Genomic DNA, 11683 nt, shown 5'->3' on the forward strand with positions numbered 1-11683 from the left:
CAGCTGATTACCCGTACCCTAGTAGGAATTTATACTTTATGTGTACAAAAAAATAAATTAATTAGTATACAGATAACCGCCCCCCATGACAATCACCCATTTATTCGTTCTAAATTGCTATGAGCGAGATGGAGGGGGGGTTACTTCGGATGTCAAACAGTGAAATCAAAAACTTTAAATTTTTATTAACAGAAATCTTTCGATAATAAGCAATACTCTAGAGCCTTGATGGAATATTGTCTAAATCAGTTGTCTCTAACATGTAACACAAGTATTAATGACCGCAAATTTAGCAGTATATGTTAAAGTAAATGCCCCCGATTGTTAAGCTTAAATGGATTGGTAAGTTCAATTCTTCACTCTTTATCATTCAAAAGTACTGACTAGCAAGAGGATACGGATAGCTAGCATTGGCTAAACTTCATTTTATGATAATTCCTGATAAAGTGACTATCTGTTCATCAATAAAGATTGTTTACAATTTGACTTAAAAGGAGTCAATCTGATAATAAATTAGGATTCTCAAACTATACAGAATAAAGCCAGTATGAAAACAAAATGCCTTCATGGCAGCCATTTTATTAGGTAACATCTTAAGCAAATGAAAGCATGAAAAGCTTAAAAAAAAAAACACCTAAAAAACCTGTTAGGGCATGTCCAAATATGAAATTTTGATAACTGAAATCAACAAAATTCATGCCATTGTTTAAAAATAACTAACATTTCTAAGAAATTACGTAAACAAAAGAGTAACCAATTAATAATCGAAAATCAATCAGTTTTACACTAAAATTTTTTATCCGATCATCGATGATGAAATCTTTAACTGATTTCCAACACTAGAAAATATGTTATCATAGTCTAACTAAAACTGAATCAAACTGAGTCAAAATGGGCACAAGTTTAATGTCCAGAGTCAATTAAGGACGACCACGCCATGTGTGTAATGTGTTGCGGTGTGTGAATGTCCGTGTTATGCCTTATCATGTAATGCCCCTTTTTACAGTGCTATCTCACTGAAACATGCTGCTGAAGACACAGAACAGCACACCCCACCCAATCACACAATATACTAAAAACGGGCTAACAAGTCATCCCACTCCCTTAAGAGCTGAGCCCAAATAAGTAGAATTTGTATTTTATCCTTAGTTTTGATAAATGAGATGACCTAGCCTTGAACAAATTAAGTCCATTTTCATTTGAGCATAAGATGGCAGCCCTTCCTGGAGATCTCCTAGTCGTATTTTCTTGTTGATAAGAATTTGTTTATATATATTTTAGCATATCTGAACCCTTTGACCTTGAATCATATTTATATAATTGGAACCAATAATTAGATGAACACTAATTATCTCTAGTTACCATAATATTGTAAATTTGTTTCGCACAATTAATTGATTTTATCAAGTTTGCATGACAAACTATTACACCACATTAAAAAACGTAACGGGATTTCATCTTTCCATGGTCAAACTCAACAGGGCAGTAGTGCTTAGTTATTGTCAAATACTTCAGACCCTGTAAACAAAAACTCAAAGTTAGGTCAGACAGTCGGGTCAGGCTAGGTCGTATTATACAGGAAATTAAATTTTACATTAATTAAATTCTACCTGTTTTCCTTTTCATATATAATACCCATGCCATACATAAAGAAAGACAGAAATGTGTAATAAAACTATTTCGAGAAATCAAATGTGATCAATTTCTACACATAATATATAATTTAGCCTCCCATAATTTTAGTTCCTTTCTATTAAAACTGAGACCCAGAGATAACCTGTTTAATATCTTACATTTTATGGTGATTTAATTTCATAATTTACATTTAAAAGCTCAATTGTACTTGTAGTCAAATTTATTCCACAGCAATTAATTTTTGCTAATTCTGATTGCCTGTGGAATTTGATAAATTTATTCGCATATGAAAATAAGTTGTTTTATGGTATGTGTAATGACATACATCAGATAAGTCGGGGGAGACCTCCGTGGAATAATCGGCGTACACCGGTGTCCAGATGGCGTTTCCTTTCCTTTGTATCACCATCGGACGACTCAACACCTTCAGGTAATGCTGTAGATAGAACAAAGGTAGATAAGACAATGGCATTGTATTCAGTCTTAAGGTACGTAGCTGTGTACAATAAAATTTCAAATGGATAATTTCTAAGACAATTATTTCCACAGAAAATATCAAAAGAATTACAACTGCTGTATTTTTTTTCCTTTACTTAAGGTACATGATGAATAAAATTTGAGTTTATACTTAATTCAGTACTTTTTGTTGTGAGATATCAGGGCCTGTAAAACTGAAAAGCGGTTTTTTCTACTTTAACAAATTATCTGTGTTTTCTAATTTGACCTACCTGTACATTTTCTGAGACATCAGCCAATGTTGAAATATGAGAATAGTAACCTGTATGTAGATGAAATATATACATAATAATTATCTTCGTTTCTACCTACAGCTGTTGTGAAATTTTGTTAAAGAAGTTTAATTGCAAATGAGAATTTGAACGGAAAAAATCAGAAACTTTATTGCCAAGATTGAAGGCATATGTTTTGAATTAAGTGAAAGGAAAACCAAGTTCCCAGAAACTTATATACAACTGATACAACTTACAAAACATATTTCATATCACGCTTATATTTTGAGCATAACGTCTTTTGTTTTGTACAGTAAATTACATAAAATGAGCTAATTATATATGAAAAAGGTAGTTTTTAAACTCTTGTACTATCCACAAAAGAGAGAACTTTTTGATGTTATCTAAAACCTGTATGTGTCTATGTGGAAAACAAAAGCTGCAAAGGCTTAAAGTTGCCCCCCCATCCCCAAACCTCTATATGAAATTTGAGAGGCAACAAAACTAGCTGAAATATAGACATGTAATGCAACAAGACAGACATGGGTAAAAGATATGCCTCCATGCATCCAAATTTCGTGGACTGGGAACAAAAATTGAATTTGTAGTCCTTCCTACTGATGTCTTGAGAAAATTGGAATATGTGGATTACCTTTATTTGCACAAGCCATCCATTTGGCGTTTCTATTGTCCGATACTTCTCGACCGATCAGAAAAGTGAACATTCGTACCTTTAAAGACAATCAAAACAGGATAACTCAGTTAAGATGAAATAAGATGAGAATACCTCATAATTAACATAATTTTTTCCCCACTGTTTATTTCTCTTGTGATTTCTTGATATCTTCCGCACTACATTACAATGCATGCACTTCTTGTAATGCATTGTCATTGATTTCAATTCTTACTTACAATTTGTCTGATAAATTTCACATTTCCATTATCAAAAGTCATTATAATCTGTTATATTTTACATTTACATTGTCAAAATCATTGATTTACTTTCCTAAACTCACAGGTTTTCTGTTCCCTATTTTCCAATTCCTCTCCTCGAATATTTTTTCGTAGCCCTCAGGTGCTCCGTCTGTGATGAGCATGATAGCTTTGTTACACAGTGGGGAGCGCCCAGGCCGCCTCCTCCTACAATGATATTACAACTTAAGTAAGATTACGAAACTGTAATAAATAGTTTTCAGCAAAAAATGTGTCCTTATTAATAATACCCAAACAAGTTACTGTATAGTACTTCAAATCTGTGGCGTACATATTTCATGGTTTCGTTAACAGAACTTACTTGCAGGGGTTTACTTTTATGATGCACAGATTCATCTATATTCAATCATCACAGATCAAATTAGTTTTAATAATGACAAAATTAGTCAATTTATTTTCTTTGTTATTGATTTATAATTACTCCGGAGCTGAACCATTTTGGAAAGAGTGATAGCGAATATATTGAAATCTTTGCTTTAATTAAGTTAAAGCCGATCTTGGCATTGTGTGACATGATGCTCTTTTAAATGTTATCTTGATGAATATTCATCAATTATAGTCAATAAAAATAAGGATTCCTACATTAAATTAGCTTTAATTTAATAATAAAAAAAACCTGCTCACCCTGTCAAAGAGATTAAAGGCTTCTGTTAGGGCTTTGTCAAACCTGGCGATGTTTGAGGTCTTTAGGTCCTGTATGTATCCTGCTAGTCTCTCTCGATTCTCTTTATTAGCCTGCATCATCGTCCCATTAAAACAGGGGTCTAAATACGTCAGATTCTTGTTAAACTGAGGAGAAAAAACACACAAGTTATTTACAGCAGAGTTATACAATCACTGTCATATAGACATTAACATCTTTTCCAACAAGAGGCCCATGGGCCTTACGGTCACCTGAGTTCAGATATGAAAATTTAGCAAGCATTGCTCATAAATTTGTTTTTCCTGTATAAACTACTGTAAATTTGACCCCCTCCCAAGGGGAAAATCCGAGACCCCAGAAATTCACGAATTCAGGAGAGGGCCATAAGACCCTTCAATCTATGAAGAGTATTTGGTTCTATTAAATCTGTGAATTTAAAACAAATTTTTGAAAATTAAGCCATTCCGACCTTTTTTGACCCCACCCCTCTGACCCCTGGGGGACAACTGGAACCCATATGGATATGATGTTAAAACGCTATCTCAGAATATTAATTCTAATCATGTTTGACTCATTTCCTATGAAAATTGAGCAAATAATTCTCATAATATGTTTTCCCTATATAAACTATAGTAAATTTGACCCCCTCCCCAGGGGAAAATCTGAGACCCCAGGGCCATGAAATTCACAATTTTGATAGAGGGCCTTGAGACCTTTCAATCCATGAAGAGTATTTGATTCTACTACATCTGCGAGTGGAGAAGAGGTTTTTGAAATTTTAGCCATTTCAACCCTTTTGGCCCCTCCAACAGCCCTGGGGGTGGGGACCATATAATTCACAATTTTGATTGACCTTATGCCTGAATAGGTTAGTGCAAAATTTCATTGAATTTGCTTCATCAGTTTTGGAGAAGAAGTCAAAAATATAAATTGTTTACATTCACACGACAGACAACACACGACATACGACGACGGATAAAAAGCGATTAGAATAGGTCACTTGAGACTTTGTCTAAGGTGACCTAATAAAAACTTTATAGGGTATCAGTTTATTAATATACAAAATTTTATGACTTCTGATTATGAAGTCATTGATGACCTTGACAAAGTAGTTTTTATCACTTTTTTTGAAGCTTATAAAACAAAAGTCAAAGTCAATTTTGTATGGCCCTTTACTTTGTCGGCCAAAGAGAGCTATGTAATTCCAATGATTCAATCTGATATTAAAATAAAAACTTACTGCTATAATGTTGAAATAGTCTTTACTGCTGAAGGTTTCTAGAATCCTTTCTATAGTACTACGAGTAATCTCCATCCTTAGTCCCTTCATACTGCCACTAGTATCCACCAAAATCACCACGTTTTTAGGCGAGGACGACGATTCAATGTACCTGTAATGTAAAGTTCATTTAATAGGTTCTCCAGGGTTCTGAAAATATTGATTATAATCATGTTTATTTGATGTTTATATTAAACTCAGAAATGAAGAAAAGGCAAGAGAGTAAGAGTCAAATGAACTCTTAGTGCCACAAAATGACCTTAGCGGTAGGTCAAGATAATTAATTTGAACAATCTGGTATGTCAAGGTCATGAATATGAACAATCTGGTATGTCAAGGTCATGAATATGAACAATCTGGTATGTCAAGGTCATTAATATGAACAATCTGGTATGTCAAGGTCATCAATATGAACAATCTGGTATGTCAAGGTTGATAACATAAACAATCTGGTGGGTCAAGGTCATTAATAAGAACAATCTGGTATGTCAAGGTCATCAATATGAACAATCTGGTATGTCATTGTCATGAATATGAACAATCTGGTATGTCAAGGTCATGAATATGAACAATCTGGTATGTCAAGGTCATCAATATGAACAATTTGGTATGTCAAGGTCATTAATATGAACAATCTGGTATGTCAAGGTCATCAATATGAACAATCTGGTATGTCAAGGTCATCAATATGAACAATCTGGTATGTCAAGGTTGATAACATAAACAATCTGGTTGGTCAAGGTCATCAATATGAACAATCTGGTATGTCAAGGTCATTAATATGAACAATTTGGTATGTCAAGGTCGTTAATATGAACAATCTGGTAGGTCAAGGTCATCAATATGAACAATCTGGTAAGTCAAGGTCATTAATATGAACAATTTGGTATGTCAAGGTCATCAATATGAACAATCTGGTATGTCAAGGTCATCAATATGAACAATCTGGTTGGTCAAGGTCATCAATATGAACAATCTGGTATGTCAAGGTCATTAATATGAACAATTTGGTATGTCAAGGTCGTTAATATGAACAATCTGGTAGGTCAAGGTCATCAATATGAACAATCTGGTATGTCAAGGTCATCAATATGAACAATCTGGTATGTCAAGGTTGATAACATAAACAATCTGGTGGGTCAAGGTCATTAATAAGAACAATCTGGTATGTCAAGGTCATCAATATGAACAATCTGGTATGTCATTGTCATGAATATGAACAATCTGGTATGTAAGGTCATGAATATGAACAATCTGGTATGTCAAGGTCATCAATATGAACAATTTGGTATGTCAAGGTCATTAATATGAACAATCTGGTATGTCAAGGTCATCAATATGAACAATCTGGTATGTCAAGGTCATCAATATGAACAATCTGGTATGTCAAGGTTGATAACATAAACAATCTGGTTGGTCAAGGTCATCAATATGAACAATCTGGTATGTCAAGGTCATTAATATGAACAATTTGGTATGTCAAGGTCGTTAATATGAACAATCTGGTAGGTCAAGGTCATCAATATGAACAATCTGGTATGTCAAGGTCATTAATATGAACAATTTGGTATGTCAAGGTCATCAATATGAACAATCTGGTATGTCAAGGTCATCAATATGAACAATCTGGTTGGTCAAGGTCATCAATATGAACAATCTGGTATGTCAAGGTCATTAATATGAACAATTTGGTATGTCAAGGTCGTTAATATGAACAATCTGGTAGGTCAAGGTCATCAATATGAACAATATGGTAAGTCAAGGTCATGAATATGAACAATCTGGTATGTCAAGGTCATTAATAGGAACAATCTGGTATGTCAAGGTCATTAATATGAACAATCTGATATGTCAAGGTTGTTAATTTGAACAATATGTTAGGTCAAGATAATTAATTTGAACAATATGGTAGGTCAAGAGCTTTCATTTGAACAATCTGGTAGGTCAAGGTCATTAGTTTGAACAATCTTAAACTCTAAGTTTCTTTCATCAAAATGATTTTAAGAATGTCCTTTAATACTTTGATTACTTTTAACAGTGACTTTCAAAGATGTATGGTTTTCTATTTAATATTGTCCTGCCTTGCCTTAACTTACAGTACCAACATGATGACCATAGGCCATTTTGTAATTCAGAAAGTGAAAAAAAAGTAAAAATTGATTACAATTTGATGAGGTCATTGCACACATACAGGTGCATAAAGTTTTTGGCTTAAAGACCTAACTTTTTTTTCACTCTTTGCATTTGTCTTACCAGTTTCTCACTCTGCAGTCAAACATATCTATGTTGCCTTCCTTGTTGTCTTGTGGCCACCTGATACCTGTTGAAATACATACATAGCAGGTGTTCATCGTAATACAGTACACAGTGATACCACCAATACAGTCACCTTTTAGTTTGCACTAGAGGGAGGAAGAGAACCAATAAGTACTGGTCGTGGGTTCAAGTCTGTCTGGTGACACACTTACTCTCACCCTGTTACACATACATAGCCAATAAATAAACAACTATTATCAAATAAGTAAATGAACTTTGTATGACTTCTTTTGGTCCAAATAGAAGCTGGAACTTTGTCAATATATGTTTTAATGTGATAGGAAGCTAGATAACCTGGAAAAAGAGTCCACCAAATTAGATTTTTGATCCTATTCACATATGACTGGGGAATCAACTCCAAATTGTCTTGGTCACAGGTCGTGTGTAACCACTATGCCATCTAACCATCTTTGTCAAAAAAAATATCAAATTTAACTTTAATAGCATCCTTTGTGAACGTATTCCTAGTGTATCTCACACCATAACCCAATCAGAACTTGCAGTACAATTTGTAATACATTAGTCTCTCCATGATGTGACCAACCACCACTTTGGTCAATTCTTCCAGACGGTCATTGGCCAGATAAACATTAGGGTGGATCTTAGGACTTTCGGCCAAAATTAAGCGTTTGTTGGTCGGGTTGTGGAGGTCCTTGAGAAGGGGTAGTTTACTGTCAGTGGAGTGGTCGTATATAAGAGTGGTCGTATAGAGTGGGACTACTGTAACAGATTTGAACCCAGGACCTTTGAACACTAGCCGAATTTGCTATACCGCTGAGCTACTTCAGGTCACCGATGATCGACCAAGTCCAATCCCACTACACTGCTGTATTACTAACAGAAAACATCTATAAAATATCAAAAGTAAGTCTGGTATCGGGTGTCATGGAGCTAGTAATACTTTAAAAAGATGGTAATATCCTTTGTCGGGATCCCAGGATGTATATAAGCTTGTAGACAATAATTGATGAAGTTGGGCAGACTCGCTGAACAGAGAATCAATCAGAATAGTAACTAAGTTGTGGAAGCAGGTGTTAACATCAAATATTAGGTAGTTTGCCTACCAGTTTTAGCCTGCAGGATAACAAGACCATGTGAATCACCAGCCTCAGGTGTTACTGAACTGTACATATTGTCTTAGCCACACAACGTTATTAAGGGAAGATCATCATAATTCGCAGAATTAAAACGAGTAATAGGAAGCCTTTGGAGGCGGATGCAGACTTACGACATTATCCATAATGTATTGTAATATGGCCTCCACACTGTCCAATTAGCGGTCTCTTGATATTTTCATCCCTGAATTAATTTCTCCGACATTTATAAAACAGGTATTCAGACATACAGTCCAGACAGTTTAGCTCACGCGTGCTAATGTTTTTGTTCATGTGGTATCTATTAAGTGTCAATTTTAGTCTGTAGTCTCACCACATATCTGGTGTCAGCAGTGTTCTAAAGTATTGGATTTTTTGAAGTGGGTACATTCAGGAAACAAATAGAATAAAGTACTACCTCAGTCCTACAACATCTTCCTGCATTGGTTACCATATAATACCATAAAGCTGTATATAATATCTAATTAACCAGATACTTACCTGGAAATACTCTGAAGAAGCCATCCGAACTACAAAAGTACTGCCAGGTCAGTCCTTTAATCTCTTTATCATTCTGCAGCATCCTCTCATTCAGTGCTTCTGACCATTTCACTCCATTTTGTATCAAGGCATCTGAAATTAAATTAAACAGTCTGCATGTATATTTTTCAACAACAAAAAATATGACCTGATTATTAGCACAACACAATGTAGTTCATCCCAGCATGTCACAGGCCCAATATCAGGTCTCTAGGCCTCCTAGTTATTCTCAAGAAGTCGTTTAAAGATTTTAACCTTTTTTACCCCTGTGACCTTGAATGAACGTCAAGGTCATTCATTTGAACAAACTTGGTAGCCCTTCATCCCAGCGTGCTGCAGGCCCAATAGAGTATCCTGGGCCTTTTGGTTCTTGAGAAGAAGTTGTTTAAAGATTTAAGCTTTTTTGACTCCTGTGACCTTCAATCAAGATCAAGGTCATTCATTTGAACAAACTTGATAGCCCTTCATCCCAGCATTGCAAAGGCCCAATATCAGGTCTCTAGACCTCCTACTTATTCTAAAGAAGTCGTTTAAATATTTTACGTTTAAATATTTTAGCCAATTTGACCCCTGTGACCTTGAATGAAGGTCAAGGTCATTCATTTTATCACACTTGGTAGCCCTTCATCCAAGCATGCTGCAAGCCCAATATGAGTATCCTGGGCCTTTTGGTTCTTGAGAAGAAGTCGTTTAAAGATTTCAGCCTATTTGACCTCTGTGACCTCAAATGAAGGTAATTAAAGGTCATTCATTTGAACAAACTTGGTAGCCCTTCATCCCAGCATGCTACATGCCCAATATGAGTATCCTGGGCCTTTTGGTTCTTGAGAAGAAGTCGTTTCAAGATTTCAGCCTTTTTGACCCGTGACCTTGAATGAAGATCAATGTTATTCATTTGAACAAACTTGATAGCACTTCATCCCAGCATGTCAAGGCCCAATATCAGGTCTCTAGGCCTCTTAGTTATTCACAAGAAGTTGTTTAAAGGATTTTTAGGCTATTTGACCCTGTGACCTTGAATGAAGGTCAAGGTCATTTATTTTAACAAACTTGGTAGCACTTCATCCCAGCATGCTGCAGGCCTTTTATGAATATCCTGGGCCTTTCTGTTCTTGAGAAGAAGTCATTTAAAGATTTTAGCCTATTTGACCCCTATGACCTTGAATGAAGATCAAGGTCATTCATTTGAACAAACTTGGTAGCCCTTCATCCCAGCATACTACATGCCCAATATCAGTAACCTGGGCCTACTGGTTCTTGAGAAGAAGTTGTTTAAAGAATTTAGCCTTTTGACCCCTGTGACCTTGAATGAAGATCAAGGTCATTCATTTGAACAAACTTGATAGCCCTTCATCCCAGCATGTTACGGGCCCAATATCAGGTCTCTAGGCCTCTTAGTTATTCACAAGAAGTTGTTTAAAGGATTTTTAACCTATTTGATCCCTGTGACCTTGAATGAAGGTCAAGGTCATTTATTTGAACAAACTTGGTAGCCCTTCAACACAGCATGCTACAGGCCAAATATCAGTACCCTGGGCCTTCTGGGTCTTGAGAAGAAGTCGTTTAAAGATTTTAGCCTTTTTGACCCCTGTGACCTTGAATGAAGGTCATGGTCATTCATTTGAACAAACTTGGTAGCCCTTTGTCCCAGCATGCTACAGGCCAAATATCAGTACCATGGGCCTTTTGGTTATTTAGAAGAAGTCGTTTGAATGTAAAGTTTACGCACGGCGCACGACGACAGACGGTGCATGATGACAATAGGTCATCCTGACCCTTCGGGTCAGATGACCTAACAAGGACCCTTAGGGACAGAATGGACTGGACATGGGTATGACTTTGTATAAAAAATGTATACCAATTCCCCATTGTATGACGAGGGTATATATTAGGAACTTGTATATATATTTCTCAAATTTTTTTCTCCAATTCCTGCTCTTGGACAGTTATGTTAAAATTGCAATTTGTCAAACTAAATAGATGTGACACTATGCCAAAAGACTATGGAGATATGTAGATACTTACTTTTATCATATACATTAGTAGGTACATGCACAGTACTGGTGTTGAAGTTCACAGCAGCATTGTTGAACCTTGGACTGCTCACAGTCGGTAGGTAACGGTATTTGGCCATAGTGTTGGTGCCAATTCCTACCAGCATCACATCGCTGTGATAATTTGCCTCCTGAAATACCGACATCAACAATGGTATACCTAGGATCTTTAATGAGTGTTCATTTTATACAAGATTTTATGATACGAGTCTAAAAAGTGATTAATTGTTCAGGACTTGATGAGCATTTGTGTGAGCCTTGATGAGCGAAAATTAGAATTTTTAGACAAGTTTCATAGAATATCATATGAAATGAAACAACAACCCACATTCTACAGAATTTGAACATCAAAATATGTTGCAAAAGTCAAGCGGAGGCCGCCATTTTGTCATGACATCCAG

At 35.6% G+C, this 11683-nt stretch overlaps 1 protein-coding gene across 1 annotated transcript; it reads right to left on the minus strand.

Moving 5' to 3' along the window:
• Positions 1-1434: 1434 nt before the first annotated feature.
• On the minus strand, positions 1435-11428 carry LOC138313647 (voltage-dependent calcium channel subunit alpha-2/delta-3-like). Its single transcript, XM_069253997.1, has 11 exons — positions 11254-11428; positions 9190-9321; positions 7532-7598; positions 5240-5390; positions 3981-4145; positions 3658-3692; positions 3380-3503; positions 3016-3094; positions 2364-2413; positions 1961-2071; positions 1435-1518 (listed from the first exon to the last, which is right to left on the minus strand). The coding sequence occupies exons 1-11, from the start codon at positions 11426-11428 to the stop codon at positions 1435-1437; spliced, it is 1173 nt and encodes a 390-aa protein (XP_069110098.1).
• Between the last annotated feature and the right edge of the window lie 255 nt (positions 11429-11683).

Source organism: Argopecten irradians, unplaced genomic scaffold (assembly GCF_041381155.1).
Source record: "Argopecten irradians isolate NY unplaced genomic scaffold, Ai_NY scaffold_0807, whole genome shotgun sequence".
Taxonomy (NCBI): domain Eukaryota; kingdom Metazoa; phylum Mollusca; class Bivalvia; order Pectinida; family Pectinidae; genus Argopecten; species Argopecten irradians.